Below are 19147 nucleotides of genomic sequence, written 5' to 3'. Positions count from 1 at the left end.
CAGATGAAAAGTAAAGATAGCTATGTATGACATCGGAACTCGAATGCCTCCCCTAGCTAACTCCTGGATGGGACGCCATGTTCCCAGGCTGCCACGGCAAAGACCTCTGGGTGGTGACAAGGTCAAGTTACAACACGCTTGCCGCTTGTTGCAGGGGTTCATACTTCGAGCCCAGCGACCGTCCTGGTTAATGCGTTGACCATAATATATGGGCTGTCTGCTGCACAATGGACATTAAAGATCCTGTGATATTATGAAAAATAATAGCCCATGTGTGTTGGCATCACAGTCCAAATTCAATACATTTCTTGCAAAGGACAGCTATTCCTAGATTTTCGAATGTTCATTTTAAGAAATTTCGCATTTACGCAATTGGAAAATTATGGACACTTTTCCATTAATGAAATCGAATTTCAGCGCTCATGAAATCTCACTTGGTACACACCCTGAGAGCAAACAAGAACCACCCAGGAGGCTGTCATCCATCCGCGACAGTGTCCCTACAGTATAGCAGTAATATCCCCACATCACTTTTCCAGTCATTTCAACATGCAGATGTTTTGGTGAGTTCCCTGAAAAGGTTAATTATACTGGTAGGAACGAAGTGGACCAGCCACCAATAGATTATATCGTCCGTCCGTCCGTCCGTCCGTGTAGCAACATCGCCCCCTACTGCAAACACTTGGCATGACCCTACAAAAACCGAGACCTAGGCCTGAAACTCTCCCTTCGTATCGTACCCCCGCATGTGTGAAAGGGAGTTAATGTTTAACAATGTTACATTCCCTGATGTTTTTAAATAGAAACATTTACATTTAAAGCTTTTACATAAATAATTAAAACATTTATATTAACAATGACTCACGGCGGCCTAAGGCCTACAGCTAGGCCTAAAGCCTAGACCTAGGCCTCAAACTCTCCCTTCGTATAGTTCCCCCGTGTGTGTGAAAGGGAGTTAATGTTTAACAATGTTACATTCCCTGATGTTTTTTAATAGCAACATTTACATTTAAAGCTTTTACATAAATAATTAAAACATTTATATTAACAATTAACTCACGGCGGCCTAAGGCCTACAGCTAGGCCTAAAGCCTAGACTTAGGCCTCAAGCTCTCCCTTCGTATAGTTCCCCCCGTGTGTGAAAGGGAGTTAATGTTTAACAATGTTACATTCCCTGATGTTTTTTAATAGAAACATTTACATTTAAAGCTTTTACATTAAAAACAACACCCTACCTCCCCCCCCCTCGTCGGCGGCTCTCCAGCCGAGCCAGGCCTGGGAATCTCTCCCCCGCTCGGGGTGTATTGGGCGGGGCTACAGCGGCAGGGGGCGGGGCTACGTGGGGCTGGGCGGGGCAACGGCGGCAGGGGGCGTGGGCACGAGGTGGAGGGCGGGGCTACGCGGGGTTGGGGTGGGGTTACGGCGGTAAGAGGCGGGGCAACGAGCTGGAGGCGGGGACACCGAGATAGGGCGGGGCCACGGGTGGCAGGGGCGGGGTTACGCGGGTGGAGGGCGGGGCCACGGGGCATCCACTTATTGGCGGCCATTTTTTGCCATTTCATTTTATTATAGCCATTCAATTGTTCGGTCCTACCAGCCCACCCCACAGGGTCCTGTTTTTTGTTTTAAAATCATTATTATTCAATCGTTTAAATATGTATGTTCTTAGGTGTATATTTTGCTTAGTTAGGAGTAGAGTTGGAATGACTGTCCAAGAGACATCCCAAATTTTTCATATTAAATTAATGGGGAAAGCGATTCCAAGATATCGTTTTACGCGTGTTTTTTGAAGAACGCATACCTTTCGTGAATCGAGGGATATCCGTACTTCAATGGGAAGAATTGCCCCCTACTTGATGACGACTGTCCACTTGCAGGCTGGTGCTGCATACACCTTGTGCCACACATGGACAGCTGCCACTGGGGAGTTCCCTGCTGAAGGGGACCTCAAAATATATCACATGAGAGGTGTGGTATAAAAATCATTGATGACCCCCCCTGTCACCTTAACCCCGTGCAGGTGTTCTTCAAGGCCGGTCTTCTGGGCACACTGGAAGAGTTGCGAGATGACCGCCTCTCAAAGATCATCACCCTCATGCAGTCACAATGCAGGGGCTTTCTGTCACGCAAGGAGTTTGCTAAGATCATCGAGCGCAGGTGAGGGCTATGGGGAGGCAAAAACAAGTGGGGAGCGGTAGGGTAGCGTTTAACGCACTGCGCTACAAACCCAGTGACCCAAGTTCGATTCTCGCTCACGGCCAACACCAGTGACAATTTGAACCGGTTTTAAGCCTCCCCTAGGTTGACTCAACCTCAAATGAGTACCTGGTGTGGTGTGCAAACATCGCCACTAAGGTGACAAAGGCGGCCGGTCATATTGTTGGCCACACACCCACTAATGTGCTGTGCCGGCCTTCATAGGTGCTCAATAACAGTCTGCTAAGCTATACAGGGGATCTTTGTACTTGAAGGGGAAGGCGGGATCATACAAGGCCACTAGAGGGTGGGTGATGATGTATTATGATGGAGGATGATTAACGTGTGATGATAAAGGTGATGGTAGATGACTGATAAAGGTGATGACGGTGATGGTGGTGGATGATCGATGTGTAATGACGACGATGGTGAGTCACCTTCTTGTATCCGTCACCACAGGGACGCGCTGCTCGTCATCCAGTACAACATCCGCGCATTCATGGGCGTCAAGAACTGGCCGTGGATGAAGCTCTTCTTCAAGATCAAGCCGCTGCTCGTGAGCGCCGAGACCGAGAAGGAGATGCAGAACATGAAGGAGGACTTCCTGAAGCTGAAGGAGGCCTACGCCAAGTCGGAGGCACGCCGCAAGGAGCTGGAGGAGAAGTCGGTTTCGCTCCTGCAGGAGAAGAACGACCTCGCCATGCAAGTGCAGTCGGTACGTGAGACAGGCCGGCCTGACCAGAACAATGACGATTGACAATAACGATGATGACGATGTACATTGTACGCTCGCTGTTGAACTCAAAATCATTCCTTCTTCCATCTCCTCACCCACCCCCCACTGTCCGTGTGCCCACATCCCCCCACTCACCACCATGACATTCATCGCCGCCTTCCACCCCCCTCCCACCACACACACACAGGAGCAAGATAACATCGCGGACGCCGAGGAGCGCTGCGAGCAGCTCATCAAGAGCAAGATCTCTCAGGAGGGGAAGATCAAGGAGCTGACGGAGCGACTGGAGGAGGAAGAGGAGATGAACGCCGAAATGACGGCCAAGAAGCGCAAGCTGGAGGACGAGTGCAGCGAGCTCAAGAAGGACATTGACGACCTGGAGCTCACGCTCGCCAAGGTGGAGAAGGAGAAACACGCCACGGAGAACAAGGTGAGTGGTGGACCGTGCATTCGACATTGTACCAACGTATACCGTAAATTGTACATTTGAAAATGTCTGAATATGTGTCACTACGTGTTTCCTATGTATGTCACTTGACACCCTGGACACTCTTAAACATGAGATGTTCCATGTGGATTCTTTTGTTTTATGACATGACATTGATTGCACAATCAGGATAAAGCTGGGGGAAAATCCAAATACATTTCGAAATAAATTAATCAGGTCCTCAAGTGTATACAGTTAATGGTCTCCAATATCCATCATATTAAATTTGCTCTGTGAGAGTCCCAAATTGCTATTTTATCTCGTAATATAAATTGACGCACAATCCAAAATTGAGGACAAAAAAAAAATACTTTTTGGTTTTACTGTCATCTAGGAGTATGGGAAAGCACAGCAGCCGGCCCTAGTGGTGGATAAAGGTCACTTGAAGGGACCTTAGTTGTTCGTTGATATTCACTTCCACGGACCATTCTCTACCACACGGGCAGATGGACTGCTCTAGGAGACTTCCGGATGGATTGTCTGCCTCGTAACATGAATTCGAAAGCACAGCCGGGATAAAGTTTAGAAAAAATAACACATTGTAAAAAAATATCACGCAAGATATCTGAGTAAACAATTAATTACGATAGGACCTTTTTTCCCAGTGTTAAGATGATAAAAAAAAGAAACAGGTGGAGGCCAATCAGTTTCAAGGACAATGCACACATTATATTATCAAAGCATATTTGTTTGAATATTTTACCACAAGTTTGTGTGGGTACTGCAGACTTGATGCTTTGAAATAGGTGTCTATTTGGTGTTTGAACATCCTAATACCTCCTGTATTATTGCCAGAAAAGATAAAGACTTTTCTTCTTTTACTTGATCCATTACAAATGGGTAAAATAATATATAAGCAGAACTCCATTCTGTCTCTACATATAAACAAACCACGTTTTGAAAATCAGCCTATTGGATTTCCAAACTAAGATTATTCAGTCAGTCTTGTTAAAGCAATGCTGCTGGGTTACCAGATGTTATTGGCAACAGAAATCCATCTAAACTCTGGGGCCCTATCAACTCCCACCCACTCTTCCACCCACAGGTGAAGAACCTGACGGAGGAGATGGCCGCTCTGGATGACATCATCGCGAAGCTGACCAAGGAGAAGAAGGCCCTCCAGGAGGCTCACCAGCAAACGCTGGACGACCTGCAGGCTGAGGAGGACAAGGTCAACTCGCTCACCAAGAGCAAGGCCAAGCTGGAGCAGCAAGTGGACGACGTGAGTGGTCCACCAGTGCACTTCACTAGGGGCCTCATGGTTCCACCAATCATGGTTTCTCTTTTACGTGCCAAAGCCTTCTTTAACTCAGTCGAAGTTTGAGTACTGTTGTCATATCTCAACGTAAAGTATACACTGTAGGTAGTCTCTGATGTTAGTCTTGATCTGTACCAGTTGCTTTGCCACTGGTTAGCCCTGGTATGGCAACCATGGCAGTACGGCCCCCCACTTACTGCCCACACCTGCGATTAGCACTGTTAGCTACGTACGGTGCGAAATAAGTTCAACGTACATACATTGCCGATGCCAGGATTCCTTGTTTGATCGGGTGTCATCCGATGCAGTTTCATTATATTATCGATCAATATTTTATTCACGTCCCACTCAGCCATGACCATTCCTCTCCTAGTGTCAAACCAGTTATCACTGGTTACGACCATTTCCCTGTTCTACACTCATATCAACATAGTATTGACAATAAACTTTGCATTGAATCCCATTTCACCACAATGGGCCTCGTCTGTAGATATAACTTACACACTTTGCCTGTTTTTCCCTCACAGTAGCTACATCTGGTGGTCTGCAAGATAGTACACAGACACTAGATGCATCATACAAACCTGTGCACGTGCACGACCAAGGTTCCATCAGACCGCAGGGCCCACGTGTCCTCTCGCACCTATAACGAGCCCACTGAGAACCCAGAGAGTCCCTGTGGTCGATGTTATTTTATATAAGCACGCGTGTGTCTGCACGTACGTTCCACAGCTGGAGGGCTCACTGGAGCAGGAGAAGAAGGTGCGCATGGATCTGGAGCGCGCCAAGAGGAAGCTGGAGGGAGACCTCAAGCTGACCCAGGAGACCATCATGGACCTGGAGAACGACAAGCAGCAGCTGGAGGAGAAGTCCAAGAAGTAGGGTGCTCGTGCGGCCCAAAGAATATCGTCACTATCATCATAATCGTTGTCATCTTTATCATCATCATGGTTTTTATCATCGTTATCATCATGATCCATGATCTATGATTGATTGAAGCATGGCTGAGGGACTGTGACTTTATGACCTTTGTGTGTGCGTATGTGTGCATAAGTGCACGTACGTCTGTATGTGCAATGTGTGTGCATCCGTGCACGGGTGTGCATGTGTACGCTTGTGCTCGTTTGTATTATGGGTACTCGCATACATGTATGCACATTAACATATATACGTATGTGTACACGTGCGTGTGTGCAGGAGGGAGTTTGAGATGAGCACCCTGAACAGCCGAATTGAGGATGAACAGGCACTGGCTGCTCAGCTTCAGAAAAAGATCAAGGAACTGCAGGTGATGCACACTGATTGATGATTATGATAATGCCTTTCACCCAATGAAGCCTAAATGAGTCCTGTAACATTGGGATATTTGGTCAGTTACATTTATGAGTGTTCGGGTTAGTGTGGGAGGAAATCGGAAAACATGAAAACACACCACACATGAGAGGAAAAAACTCAAAACCTCTACAGAGATGGGTTAAAGATAATCAAGTTGATGAAAGTGTTACTGGTTATGGTAGCAGTGCTTCTGCTGCTGACAATGATAATGATGTTACCGCTATGTCTGCTGCTGATGACAATGATTATAATCATAAAGATTACACTGACGATGATGATCATGGCTATGGCAACTATTACCCTGCTGCTGATGATTATGATGATCAGATCCACATCCATGCAGCTGATGAAGATGCTGATGATGATCTCGCCCCTCCCCAGGCGCGCATTGAGGAGCTGGAGGAGGAGCTCGAGGCTGAGCGAGCGGCGCGCGCCAAGGTGGAGAAGCAGCGAGCGGACGTGGCGCGCGAGCTGGAGGAGATCAGCGAGAGGCTGGAGGAGGCGGGAGGAGCCACGGCAGCGCAGGTGACCCCCTCTCCCCCCCCAACCCCCAGACACAGAAACAGACAAATGTCACCCGTGTAGTCTACAGACTGTTGGGACAAGTGCTGCTTGTAAGCACTCATGAAGGCAAGCACGTCACATGAGCGACAGTGTGGCCAACACCACGTTCAGCCTCCTCTGTCTCCCAAGTAGGTTTGCACACCGCATCAGGTGCTCAGTAAAGGATAAATGGACATAGAGGAGGTCCCGGACTAGTTCAAATAATTGTCACTGGTGTTAGCCAGGAATCGAACTCGGGTCTCCAAGTTTGTAGCATAGTGCGCTAACCAGTGCTACCACTTCCCAGACACACTTATTTCTTTACAAAGCTCAACTTTGGAATTCCCTTGCAGTATGTTTTCCCAAGTTCTTATATCTTTGCTCAATTCAAGAAACGTATTAATTCGTATATATGATGCCTAGTGCTGTTCTTGCTTGCCATTAACCATGATTTATTCATGTGTTTAAACCTTCAATGGTGCTGTTTGTTCCTGTCCACTTGACGTTTAAGGCCTGCGCTCAGCACTCTATACGCATCTGTTAAATGAAATTCGGTAAAACCACATCCTTGGATGTGCTCTGCCAGGGCGCTCTCTTGTGTTTGAAACACATTTTGACAGACTCAGAATCTTTATTTAGACTGCAGGAATCCGACGAGCTACGGAGCACTTTTTCACAGATGTCCAATATGGGCTGGTCATTCAATTCTACCCCCCAACGCAGGTCGAGTTCAACAAGAAGCGGGAGGCCGAGTTCCAGAAGCTGCGTCGCGACCTGGAGGAGTCGACGCTGCAGCACGAGGCCACGGCGTCGGCGCTGCGCAAGAAGCACGCGGACAGCGTCGCCGAGCTGGGCGAGCAGCTGGACAACCTCCAGCGCGTCAAGCAGAAGCTGGAGAAGGAGAAGAGCGAGTTCAAGATGGAACTGGACGACGTCCTCTCCAACATGGAGTCCGTCGTCAAGACCAAGGTGAGCGCGTGGCGGGAGGCGTCGGATCCGGCCCGGGTCCATAGGCGTTTACACTTGTCCTGGTTGTTGATAACTGCCCCCTGAAGATGTTTTTTTCGACAAAAACAGTGCTTCAGTCAAATGCTTGTGTCCTTGAGTCATTTGAGTCCCTCAGTAAATCCTGGACCAGTCTCTGGATCCAGGGCCGTTTTCTCACTGTATCCTGGACCTGACTCCCATTGAGTCCAGCACCTGTATTTCATTTAGTCAAAGACTCATATCTCTAAGTCTACTAGTAGTCCCGAAATAATCCCTCATTGTTACATGCCCACATGTGGTGCTTGGGATTTTGAGATATACCCAGCTGTCGCTACTGTTGTCATTAATGATGTCGATGATGAAGTTGACATCGTTGATATTGTAATTTTTGTTGCCAACCTAATTGTTTCTCCCCTTCCACGTCGCGGGCACCAGTCGAACCTGGAGAAGATGTGCCGCAGCTATGAGGATCAGCTCAACGAGCTCAAGGTGTCGTTTGAGGAGAACCAGCGAGCACTCAACGACTTCACGACGCAGAAAGCCAAACTGCAAACAGAGAACGGTGCTCCTTCCAGCACACACGCACGCCACATTGCTTATCATCATCAGCGTCATCGGCCGTGGTCAATCCACTGCTGGATGATGGCCTCCCCAAGCAGCCACCAACGCTCATGATCCTGCCATCTAATAACCCATCTAGCACCCGCTCACATACCACGACCGTGTGTTGTGAGTAACAATGGTCATCGCATCGCTACATTGCTATAGAAGCAATAAACACATTCCTGCGGAGGGAGCTGGTAGGAACGTTGAGTTGCTCGGTCAATGGCCAGGGTAAACGGCGGCGTGGTGTATTCCGCAAATATGTCCGACTGTGAGGGCGGGCACAAGCCGGCGTGAGTAGATTAAACGTTGAGTTTTATAAGGGCACCACGGGGTGACCAGCCCCACCCCTCCCACCCCCCACCCAGCCCCACCCCTCCCACCCCCCACCCAGCCCCACTCTCGCTACCCAGCCCCTCCCCACCCAGCTCCTCCCCACCTCCTCACCCAGCCCCTGCCCACGCTCCCCTCTCTACCCAGCCCCACCCCTCCCATTTTTGTATGCACGACGGACGGACGGATACAATAATCCCCTGTGGGCTGGTGAAACCAGGTGGTTCCTACCAGTATAATGATGCATACCGGCACAATAATAGAACAAAGGCTATCACAAAGGCACATTAAAGTTAATGAACAAAGGCACATCACTCTGATGATAATAATCTGGCAATGTGCGCACCTCCCTCACCCCGTGTAGGCGAGCTGTCAAGGCAGATGGAGGAGAAGCAGGCGCTCGTCACGCAGCTGACGCGCGGGAAGCAGTCGTTCACTCAGCAGGTGGAGGAGCTGCGACGACAGCTTGATGAGGAGCTCAAGGTAAGAGAACAGAGAAGATGAACCTTGGACCGACACTCGACCCGTCGACTGGTGTTTGCCCGGTGGCTCAGAGATCAGAGCCGTACTATAATCTAAAGAAGAAAATCTACGAGGCAACGTTTTGGGTAATTACCATTCTTCATAGCATAATGGGCTGGACAGTGGAGGCACATGCCTGATATCTAGCACTGTGGAGGCGAGGGTTGGCGGACCACACAAATGTTGCAAATCTGCCTTCCCGTGGGCATTGAGGTGATATAACCGGGCTTTAAAGAAGACGGTAAAACAAAGTTAAAACTAATGTTATCTCTCCTTTCTGTATGGGACAGAGTGTTGCTCCCTCACATGTGTGGGTTTGCTCTGGGTGCTCTGGGTTCCTCCCACATCAATAAACATTCATTAATTGACTAAAAAAATCTTAGGTCATACAGATAACTGCATACGTTGAGCGATTGATTGTCCCAGTTCACTGCCTGGCTGCCTTCCAACTTGTCTGTGGTTCTTCAATGATTGTGAGATGAAATTTGCACGAACGATGCTCTATGTATAAGTAAAATCTCTCGAACATTTTGTAATAGCACTATTCTTATAGCACAAGTAATTGCTATGTGTTCTCCCAATTCAGTAATCTTTGGGCAATTTCTCAAATTTTAATCATAACGCTGGCACAAATAGCCTAGTTTTTTTTTTTTAATAACGTAACGGGACCACTGACGTTCACTGTGAAGCAGACAGCGCATATTCACCAGTAGCATTAACAAAGGCGGCCGTAAAACTTCTGCAACAAAGCGCAAACGCTGATCGAATGAGCATCACTCTACTAATCCTGCTACCACCACACACCCACCCCACCCCCGGCCCCCAGGCGAAGAGCGCGCTGGCGCACGCGGTGCAGGCGGCGCGGCACGACTGCGACCTGCTGCGCGAGCAGTACGAGGAGGAGCAGGAGGCCAAGGCGGAGCTCCAGCGAGCGCTGTCTCGCGCCAACGCCGAGGTGGCGCAGTGGAGGACCAAGTACGAGACGGACGCCATCCAGAGGACCGAGGAGCTGGAGGAGGCCAAGTACGGACGGCGCTCACCACCATCACCACCACCATCACCATCACCACCACCACCACCATCACCACCACCATCACCACCACCATCAACACCACCACCACCACCATCATCACCACCATCACCACCACCACCACCACCATCATCACCACCATCACCACCACCATCACCACCACCATCACCACCACCATCACCACCACCATCACCACCATCACCATCTCCACCATCATCACCATCACCACCATCACCACCATCACCACCATCACCATCTCCACCATCATCACCATCACCACCATCACCATCACCACCATCACCACCATCACCACCATCACCATCTCCACCATCATCACCATCACCACCATCACCACCATCACCATCACCACCATCACCATCATCACCATCACCACCATCACCATCTCCACCATCATCACCATGACCACCACCACCATCACCACCACCATCACCACCACCATCACCACCATCACCACCACCACCATCACCACCACCACCACCACCACCATCACCACCACCATCACCACCACCATCACCACTACCACCATCACCACGATCACCACCACCATCACCACTACCACCATCACCACCATCACCACCACCATCACCACCACCATCACCATCACCACTACCACCATCACCACGATCACCACCACCATCACCACTACCACCATCACCACCATCACCACCACCATCCTTACCATTGTCCTCGTGCAATCAATCAGTAGCTTATCAATAAGAGTTGTAAAGGCCATGGTAATCAACTCAGGGTGATTTTTTTCATAACGACTGCTGAGCACAATCACAGAGGTCCAAAATTCCAAGCAGCCGACAACAGTTGAATGTGTAATACATTTGAATTCAAATTATATTTCTTGAATTGAGAAAAGTTGTAAGAATTTGGGAAAATAGATGGACGGAATCCTAAGTTGAGCAGTGCGAGGCCAGAAGCCGTAAGCAAAGTCTTTCAATCTGCAGTGTGGTGGTTTAAAAAAGTATGGATGAGACAAAACAGAGGGGTTGTCAACATGGACGGAGTAGGCAATGAGTGAAGATCATTGGAACAGTATGTATGTTACACCGTATCATATCCAACCGTGCTAATCAGGTAGTACTGTGACGAGGGAGTTTTCAGCAGTGTGGTTTGTGGGTAAGAGCGTTGCCCTCGGAGGCGAGGTGGTGGACCTCTTGGCGTTTGACGTGGCACGGCTCCCGCTGGGAAGTGGCGCACGGGCGTGCTCCTCGCTCGTTTTATTTTGGAATCAAAAGTTAAAGATAAGACGAGCAAGTAGTGGGTCCGAGCGCCGCACGCACTTGCGACTCGCGCACACGCAGGTAGAGACGCGGATACGCACACACGTCCATACACACTCACGTCTTGCACACTCAGACGTGCTCAAACATATTGTTAGGTTTTTTCTGTAAAGTCATGTAGGTAAAAAATGTAAATTAACAAAAGTAAAATAAAAAAATAAAAATCACGACGTTTCGGAGGCAACACAAGCTTCCGTCTTCAGGTGGAACCGTCACAGCACGATAGCTGTATCAAGCATGTGCAGAGGATGTGAGGATACACAGACATACAGACACAAAGATATGCACACACGCACATCTTGGCACCCGCCTCCTACTCTTCCCACTACCTTATCCTCCTCTTCCCCGTGGCCACGCAGGAAGAAGCTGGTGCAGAGGCTGCAGGAGGCGGAGGAGTCTGTGGAGGCCGCCAATGCCAAGTGCTCCTCACTGGAGAAGACCAAGCAGCGTCTGCAGAACGAGCTCGAGGACATGATGGTGGACGTGGAGCGTGCCAACGCCGCAGCCGCCGCCCTCGACAAGAAGCAGAGGACGTTCGACAAGGTACGGGTCACACGGGGTCACACACACGGTTCGTGGGTTTTGGAGATGTTGCTGCTGAACTTGGAGAATGCTACTAAGAAATGCGGCCTTATCATCAGCCCCAGCCTTCGACACTTCACGTGGCATCAAGAGCACCTAGCCTGGCACATCCGCCGTGGTGATGTAACCGCCACCGAGTGGGAACGACGCTTGTTGTTGAATGTGTGGAGTGGTAGTGTAGTGGTTAGTGCACTGCGATAAGAACCCAGCGACCCGAGTATGAGTCCAGATTCAGTATCATCCTTTTCTACCTCTGCCTGCTACCGTCTTTCCTTCAAGCAATTGCAAGGCTGCACCTTTCTGTCTTTCAATGCATCTGCGGGTTTTGCCGCACTGTGAGTCTCATCTCGGCGTTGTCGTCTCTGCAGGTTCTGGCCGAGTGGAAGCAGAAGTTTGAAGAATCGCAAGCGGAGCTGGAGGGGGCGCAGAAGGAGGCGCGCTCACTCAGCACGGAGCTCTTCAAGCTGAAGAACGCGTACGAGGAGAGCCTCGACCACCTGGAGACCATGAAGAGGGAGAACAAGAACCTGCAGGGTGAGTAGTGAGTGTGTGTGCGTGAGTGAGTGGGTATATGTGAAGTTGGCACAGTAGGGGGCACAGGTGATGCATCAGCCAGTCATCTCAGTCATCTTAGTCAGCCGACCCGTGGCACCTGCTGGGTCTGCCCTGTGACCTGCCAGCGGGCGTTCGACACTTCACGTGGCCTCAAGGTGCACATGGCCTGGCACAAGCGTCGTGGTGACGTCACCGCCACTTAGTGGCGAATGGCGGTTGTTGTTGTATGTGAAGAGCGATAGCATAGATTATGATGATGATGATGATAACAAGGTGTGATTTTCTGCGTGCACAGAGGAGATCTCCGATCTGACGGAGCAGATGAGCGAGGGAGCCAAGACGGTGCACGAGCTGGAGAAGCTGCGCAAGCAGCTGGAGCAGGAGAAGGTCGACCTGCAGGCGGCGCTGGAGGAGGCAGAGGTGACGTGGGGCAGGGGACAAACACAAAGAACCTACACGGGCCGTTGGGGAAAGTGCTGTTAGCTAGCGCCCTAGTGAGGCAATGACGGCACACGGGAGGGTGGTGGTGTGGCCGGTGTCACTGCCAGCCACATTTGTCTTCCCAGCGCTGATGTTTTTACACACCGCATGGGGTACTTATTTAAGGCTGAATCGACCTAGCTGAGACACGGGACAAGTCCTAATATCACTTGCTAATGACGGTCGCATTAGTTGGGAATCGAATTTAGGTCCCCAGTTTCATACTGCTATGCACTAAGTACCGCTTACTAATACTGTCTCTAAATATAGTCGCCAACGTGACATTCAGGGACCCCGATAACTATCCAGCGGATCGTCCTCCCATTGTACCTGACAAAGTGGCACCAAAATCACAAGAGTATTAATTGATTCATATTGATCCTATCCTCACGTTGAAAAGTTACATTTTTCTCCCATCTGACCCCAATCCCAGTGTCAGTTTTGTCAGCATTAGTCTAGTAAACGACAACGTGTGGCACTTCAATCAAGTCTTCATCTGTTGATGTCATTAAGACGTTCTCTTAGACTAGTCAAATGCAGCACATCTGGTCCAGTGAGGGGCATGCAATTTCGCCCCCCATATTATCAGGTCAGTCAATGAGTGTGTATCAGTAAAGAAAAAATGTAAATACACAGCCAATTACCATGTTTGGTTTTCATCAGTGCACTGCAGTCTCCAATAATGATAATGAATTATCTTAGTCTGCGTATTAATTCAGGCTAGTTAATTTTGTCGCTTCGTAGCCATACTTTTATTTTCAGTGGGTAAGTCGTCGCCATCACCATGCTTGATATGTTAGTCCACTCAGTCATTGTTGTCTAAAATATTTTTTTTAAACCTAATTGACAAATATTTTGGTTGTAAACGAAATTATAATTGGTAGTTACGACCAATGTCCTGCTTGATGATTTTTTATCCACTCAATTATTGTTGACTCAAATAAAAAACACTTTGTTGATGAGTATTTCTAATTTCGTTACCGAAACTCTCGCTGTCCCAACGCAGGCCTCCCTGGAGCACGAAGAAAGCAAGATCCTCCGCGCTCAGCTCGAGCTCAACCAGATGAAGGCCGACATCGAACGCAAGCTCTCCGAGAAAGACGAGGAGCTGGAGCAGTCCAAACGGAACAACCAGCGCGCCGTCGAGACGCTGCAGACCGCCCTGGAGGCCGAGACGCGCTCAAGGAACGAGGCGCTGCGCATCAAGAAGAAGATGGAGGGCGACCTCAACGAGATGGAGATCCAGCTGAGCCACGCCAACCGCTCAGCCTCAGAGGCACAGAAGCAGCTCAAGATGGTGCAGTCACAGTTCAAGGTGCGTGAATGGTGAAGTACAGGAATTGCTCTGAAGTCCAGCAGGCTAGAATTGTAGTACGATTATAAATAGCCAAAGAGAGAATGGAGTATAAGTCAAAATATATGGGTGGGGAAGTCCTCATAATCATCAACCAGGATAAATCCGCTGCTAGCGGAAGGCTTCCCGAGCAGTTATGATTCTGTATGCATACGCATAATTTTTCCTCCCTTGCAAATAATAATGGAATTTCTTAATCCTTCTGTGTTTCCCTCTGTGTCACCCTCTTGCTGCCCCCACTGTCTGCCACTACCACCAACACTTTATTCCACCACCACCACCACCACCGCTGCACACACACAGGAGGCCCAGCTGCAGCTGGACGACGCCCTGCGTCTGGGAGACGAGTACAAGGAGCAGGCGGCCATGGCGGAGCGGCGTAGCACGCTCATGCTGGCCGAGGTGGAGGAGCTGCGCTCGGCGCTCGAGCAGACGGAGCGCGCGCGCAAGCTCGCCGAGCAGGAGCTCATCGAGGCCAGCGAGCGCGTGCAGCTCCTGCACTCGCAGGTGCGTCCTCATCGTCATCACAGCCACCATTGTTGTTGTCATCTTGAGTTGTTCCGTGTGAATTCAACGATCCAGGTGATCACCCTTCCAATTGTTTCCTCCCTCCTGCTCCATCCTGCTCTTTCTTTCTCCCTCCCTCTCATATCCTCCTCCTTCCCTCTTGATCCCACTTGCTCCCACCTTCTCCTTCGTGCTCCATAGAACACCAGCCTGATCAACCAGAAGAAGAAGCTGGAAGGAGACATGGGGGTGCTCCAAAACGAGGTGGAGGAGTCCGTGCAGGAGTGCCGCAATGCCGAGGAAAAGGCCAAGAAGGCCATCACAGACGTGAGGAACCCCATGAGCCACGGTCCATCCACCGCTAGATGAGGGAATCCCCACATCATCATTATCCATGATCTGCTCAATGGTGGATGAAGGCCTCCTCATGTCACCACCATTATCTCATCATCATCATCACCCGTGGTCTATCCACTGCTGGAAGAGGGCACCCAATCGCCATCATCTTGAACCATGGTCTATCCACTGCCAGCTGTAGGCCTCCGCATGCCACAACCACCAGTGACTCGGGAGCCTAACCAGGAATTCGTGTTCTGTCAGGCGGCCATGATGGCCGAGGAGCTGAAGAAGGAGCAGGACACGAGCGCTCACCTGGAGCGCATGAAGAAGAACATGGAGCAGACGGTGAAGGACCTGCAGCACCGGCTGGATGAGGCCGAGCAGATCGCGCTCAAGGGCGGCAAGAAGCAGCTCCAGAAGCTGGAGGCCAGGGTGAGGAGAGGGCGGTGAGGGTGATACAAGGGGGTGTGAGATAAGAGGCTGAGTGTGAAGTGAGGTCACAGGAGGTGAGGTCAGAGGGTGAAATTTTGAGGGGAGTGAGGTGAGAAGCAGGTGAGGCAAGGGGGATGACTGAGATGACTGGCAGATAATAACAGACCCCCCCATGTTGTCGTTTTAAAACTGTTGGGACAAGAGCTGTTTGCGATCACCTATGAAGGCCTAAACAAAGCACAAGTGAGTCGTGTCACAATCCACTGTCTCCCCATTGCACGAGGTAGTAATTTAAGGCTAAGGTGACCTAAGAAAGGCTCAAGACTGAATCAGATATTGGTCACCGATATCCACCGTGGCCAGGAATAAAACTGAGGCTATTGGATTTGTAGCAGAGTGGACTAATCACATTACCTACGACTATTAGTTTGTTTACACTTGTTTAGCCAAGAAAGCCTCACTGACAATCAAGCTCTTTTTCAGGAGAGTATATGCTAAGTTTTACAGTCTAGACCAGGGGTCGGCAACCAAAATAACAAGAAGAGCCATTTCTTTCCAATTCGGTACAAAATTCAGTACTTCAAGAGCCGCAATGCATCTGAGTACATACTGTACATACGTACATATCGTCAAGAAGCAGCCCGTAAAGAGCCGCATGCGGCTCCGGAGCCGTAGGTTGCCGACCCCTGGTCTAGACCAATGGTTACAATGTTTCCCAACTAAGTATCAAATTTTTCAAATTTGACAATGATACCTACACTTTTTTTAATAAGGGCATACTTAACGTAAACTGTGAAGCAGACCCCTTGTACTTTAACGGTTAATACACTTGTAGAATTAACCAGTGGGAAATGTGCCACTTCTTGGCCATGATAGCACACAAACACATCCCTGCTTATGCTCAAATACCGCACCACTCACCTCCACCCCTGTGCTCCCCCCGTAGGTGAGAGAGCTGGAGAACGAGCTGGAGGCAGAACAGAGGAGGAACGCTGAGACTGTGAAGGGAGCGCGCAAGTACGAGAGGCGTGCGAAGGAGCTCTCCTACCAGGTGATGCACCGCACCCATCTCCACGTGCACACATCGACACGTGTACACACACGCGACAATTTGCTAGGAGGTGCTGGACCCCACCACTCATGATCCCATCACTTGTTTGTGTGCGTGTGTTTGTGTGTGCGTCTGCGTACACGTGTGGTGTACGTTCGCACGTATGTGTTTGTGCGTGTGTACGCTGAGGGCAGACGGAGGAGGACAAGAAGAATCTGGCTCGCCTGCAAGACCTGGTGGACAAACTTCAGCTGAAGGTCAAGGCCTACAAGCGGCAGGCCGAGGAGGCGGTAAGAGTCGCGGTGTCCGTGCAGTGCAGGGAGCTCACATCGATTTCATTTAATCGTTGTCCAATTTGGTTTTTCCAGTTTTTTTCCCACTTGAAGCTGGGCATATATCCCCTTGTTCTCGAAATTAGAATTCTGCAATGCACCACTTTTCAATGTGCTATCAGCGTTATGTAACCATAGAAACACTTCTGCCTATCAGTACACCACTCCAACATCTCAATCACAATGTCTGAACACCTCCCCATCACACACTACCTCACGACAATACCACCTTGTGCCACTAAACTGCGCTATCAACCCACCACCATCGTACAAACTATCACACTGCACAACATCACCACCTCCTTACCACCCATCACCAACACCTAAACCATCACCATCATACAGCATCATTGCTCCACCACCATTTCCCCCACAAAACCATAACCATACTCCACCACTAACCTACCACCTCACCATCAACACCCAAATAAATCACCACTACATTACACTACCTCCACCACGAGTCCATCACTCCTACCAATACCCGCTATTCACCACTAAGTGACGGTGACATTACCACGACGCCTGTGCCAGGCCAGGTGGACTTTGAGGCCACATGAAGTGTCGAAGGCTCGCTGACAGGTCTCGCTGACACCATGACCACCACCACCATCAATCACCACCACACTCTAGCACTAAATCAAAACAAATATCCCCCGGTATAGCCTGAACAGACTGTTAGGACAGGTGCTTTTAGCGAGCACCTATAAAGGCCGGCACCGTATATGAGAGGGTGAGTGACCAACGCCACGCCCGGCTGCCTTTGCCTCCCGAGTAGTGATCTTTACACACCACACCAGCTACTCATTTGAGGTTGAGTCGACCTAGGGGAGGCCCAGGACCGACTCAGATCATCGTCACTGGTGTTGACTGTAAGCGGAAATCGAACTAGGGGATTGCCGGGTTCGTAGCGCAGCGCTCTGTTGGCTACCGCTCCCCACAACCACTAACATCACCACCGCTTACACCAAACCATTGCTCATTCATCTGCTTCCACTCCTGCCGGCAGGAGGAACAGGCGAACGGGAACCTGTCTCGCTACCGCAAGCTGCAGCACGAGCTGGAGGAGGCGGAGGAGCGTGCCGACATCGCCGAGTCGCAAGCGAACAAACTCCGCGCAAAGACACGTGACGCCGGCGTAAAGGTATAGTACGGGGGTTTACATGGGTTTAGAGGGGGGAAACGGGGGTCTAGAGGGGTTTATAGGAGTGTGGGGATGCCACCAAAGTGCAATGGTAAGCATTCTATTCAATGCAAAGTTAATCGGTGTGATTAAATCACCCGGCGTGGCAGCTGAAACATTGGGCAAGTAGAGTTATGGGCGTTAGGATTATGAGTTGGGGTTCCTTCATCGTTATGACCAGTATAACCCTGTGTGTGTCCATGTCTGTGTATATAACTTGCATGTCCTTGTGTGTGTGTCTGTGTGCCCTGCAGAAGGAAGAGTAAAGCTACCTCACAGACACCCTCGTAACACGCCAAACATGTGTAACCCTTACCGTAAAGAATCTCTTTGTTGCACATATAATATGTCAATAAAGAGGATACGGCAAGTGCGGCAACAATCCTCGACTCGTGTCTGTTTTCTGGTCAGCAGAGGGCAGACTCTGCACACGATTCTTTACACACACACAAGGATATTCCTGATAAAGTAACCGAACACTGCCTGTTGGGGCAAGTACTGTTAGCGGGCACCTATGAATTCCGGCACGGTACAGGAGAGGATGGTGTGGCCAACATCATTCCCGGCCGTCTTTGTATCCCCAGTGTTGGTGTTTACACGTTGCACCCGCCACTCCCACAACACACACATTGATACGTATGCTTAATGATGCACGATATATACACACACACATGCACAATGATGGATACACATAAAGCGTATGAGCGGTGATAACATGACCGCATTCTCTAGATGTCATCGGGTTATGGGACAATTTGTATCTTCGTTGAACTCTTAAATCAAGTCAATACATGTGGTATTCATGCTATTCTTATAGCACACGCCTATCACAAAGGTGCTATGTTTGACACATATAGTCTGCAGTCGTTTCGGAGTAAGGGGCAATATTGCCATATATTTTCCCAACACGGTAGTTTAGAGGTTTCTTTTTTTGTTGGCATGAACATAACACCGACACACACGATTGACTCTTGTTAGAATAGCGTCGT

The 19147-nt window shown here is 49.7% G+C and overlaps 1 protein-coding gene across 1 annotated transcript in view; it reads left to right on the top strand.

The window, feature by feature from the left end:
• The window catches only part of LOC144736879 (myosin-7-like), a 33919-nt gene extending 15379 nt beyond the window's left edge, over nt 1-18540 (top strand). Inside the window, exons 21-42 of the mRNA XM_078619535.1 lie at nt 2021-2157; nt 2656-2911; nt 3120-3362; nt 4465-4641; nt 5410-5555; nt 5875-5965; nt 6394-6537; nt 7279-7524; nt 7978-8104; nt 8843-8961; nt 9827-10023; nt 11703-11886; nt 12294-12459; nt 12776-12900; nt 13967-14275; nt 14618-14821; nt 15023-15148; nt 15422-15592; nt 16539-16643; nt 16838-16933; nt 17985-18119; nt 18413-18540. Coding sequence (XP_078475661.1) covers nt 2021-2157; nt 2656-2911; nt 3120-3362; nt 4465-4641; nt 5410-5555; nt 5875-5965; nt 6394-6537; nt 7279-7524; nt 7978-8104; nt 8843-8961; nt 9827-10023; nt 11703-11886; nt 12294-12459; nt 12776-12900; nt 13967-14275; nt 14618-14821; nt 15023-15148; nt 15422-15592; nt 16539-16643; nt 16838-16933; nt 17985-18119; nt 18413-18424 — 3516 coding nt within the window. The 3' untranslated portion in view covers nt 18425-18540. The remainder of the gene's footprint in view (nt 1-2020; nt 2158-2655; nt 2912-3119; nt 3363-4464; nt 4642-5409; nt 5556-5874; nt 5966-6393; nt 6538-7278; nt 7525-7977; nt 8105-8842; nt 8962-9826; nt 10024-11702; nt 11887-12293; nt 12460-12775; nt 12901-13966; nt 14276-14617; nt 14822-15022; nt 15149-15421; nt 15593-16538; nt 16644-16837; nt 16934-17984; nt 18120-18412) is intronic.
• The last annotated feature ends 607 nt before the right edge of the window (nt 18541-19147 follow it).

This window comes from Lampetra planeri, chromosome 63 (genome assembly GCF_965212315.1).
Source record: "Lampetra planeri chromosome 63, kcLamPlan1.2.h2, whole genome shotgun sequence".
In the NCBI taxonomy this organism is placed as follows: Eukaryota; Metazoa; Chordata; class Hyperoartia; order Petromyzontiformes; family Petromyzontidae; genus Lampetra; species Lampetra planeri.
This window is presented reverse-complemented; position numbering and strand designations above follow the sequence as displayed.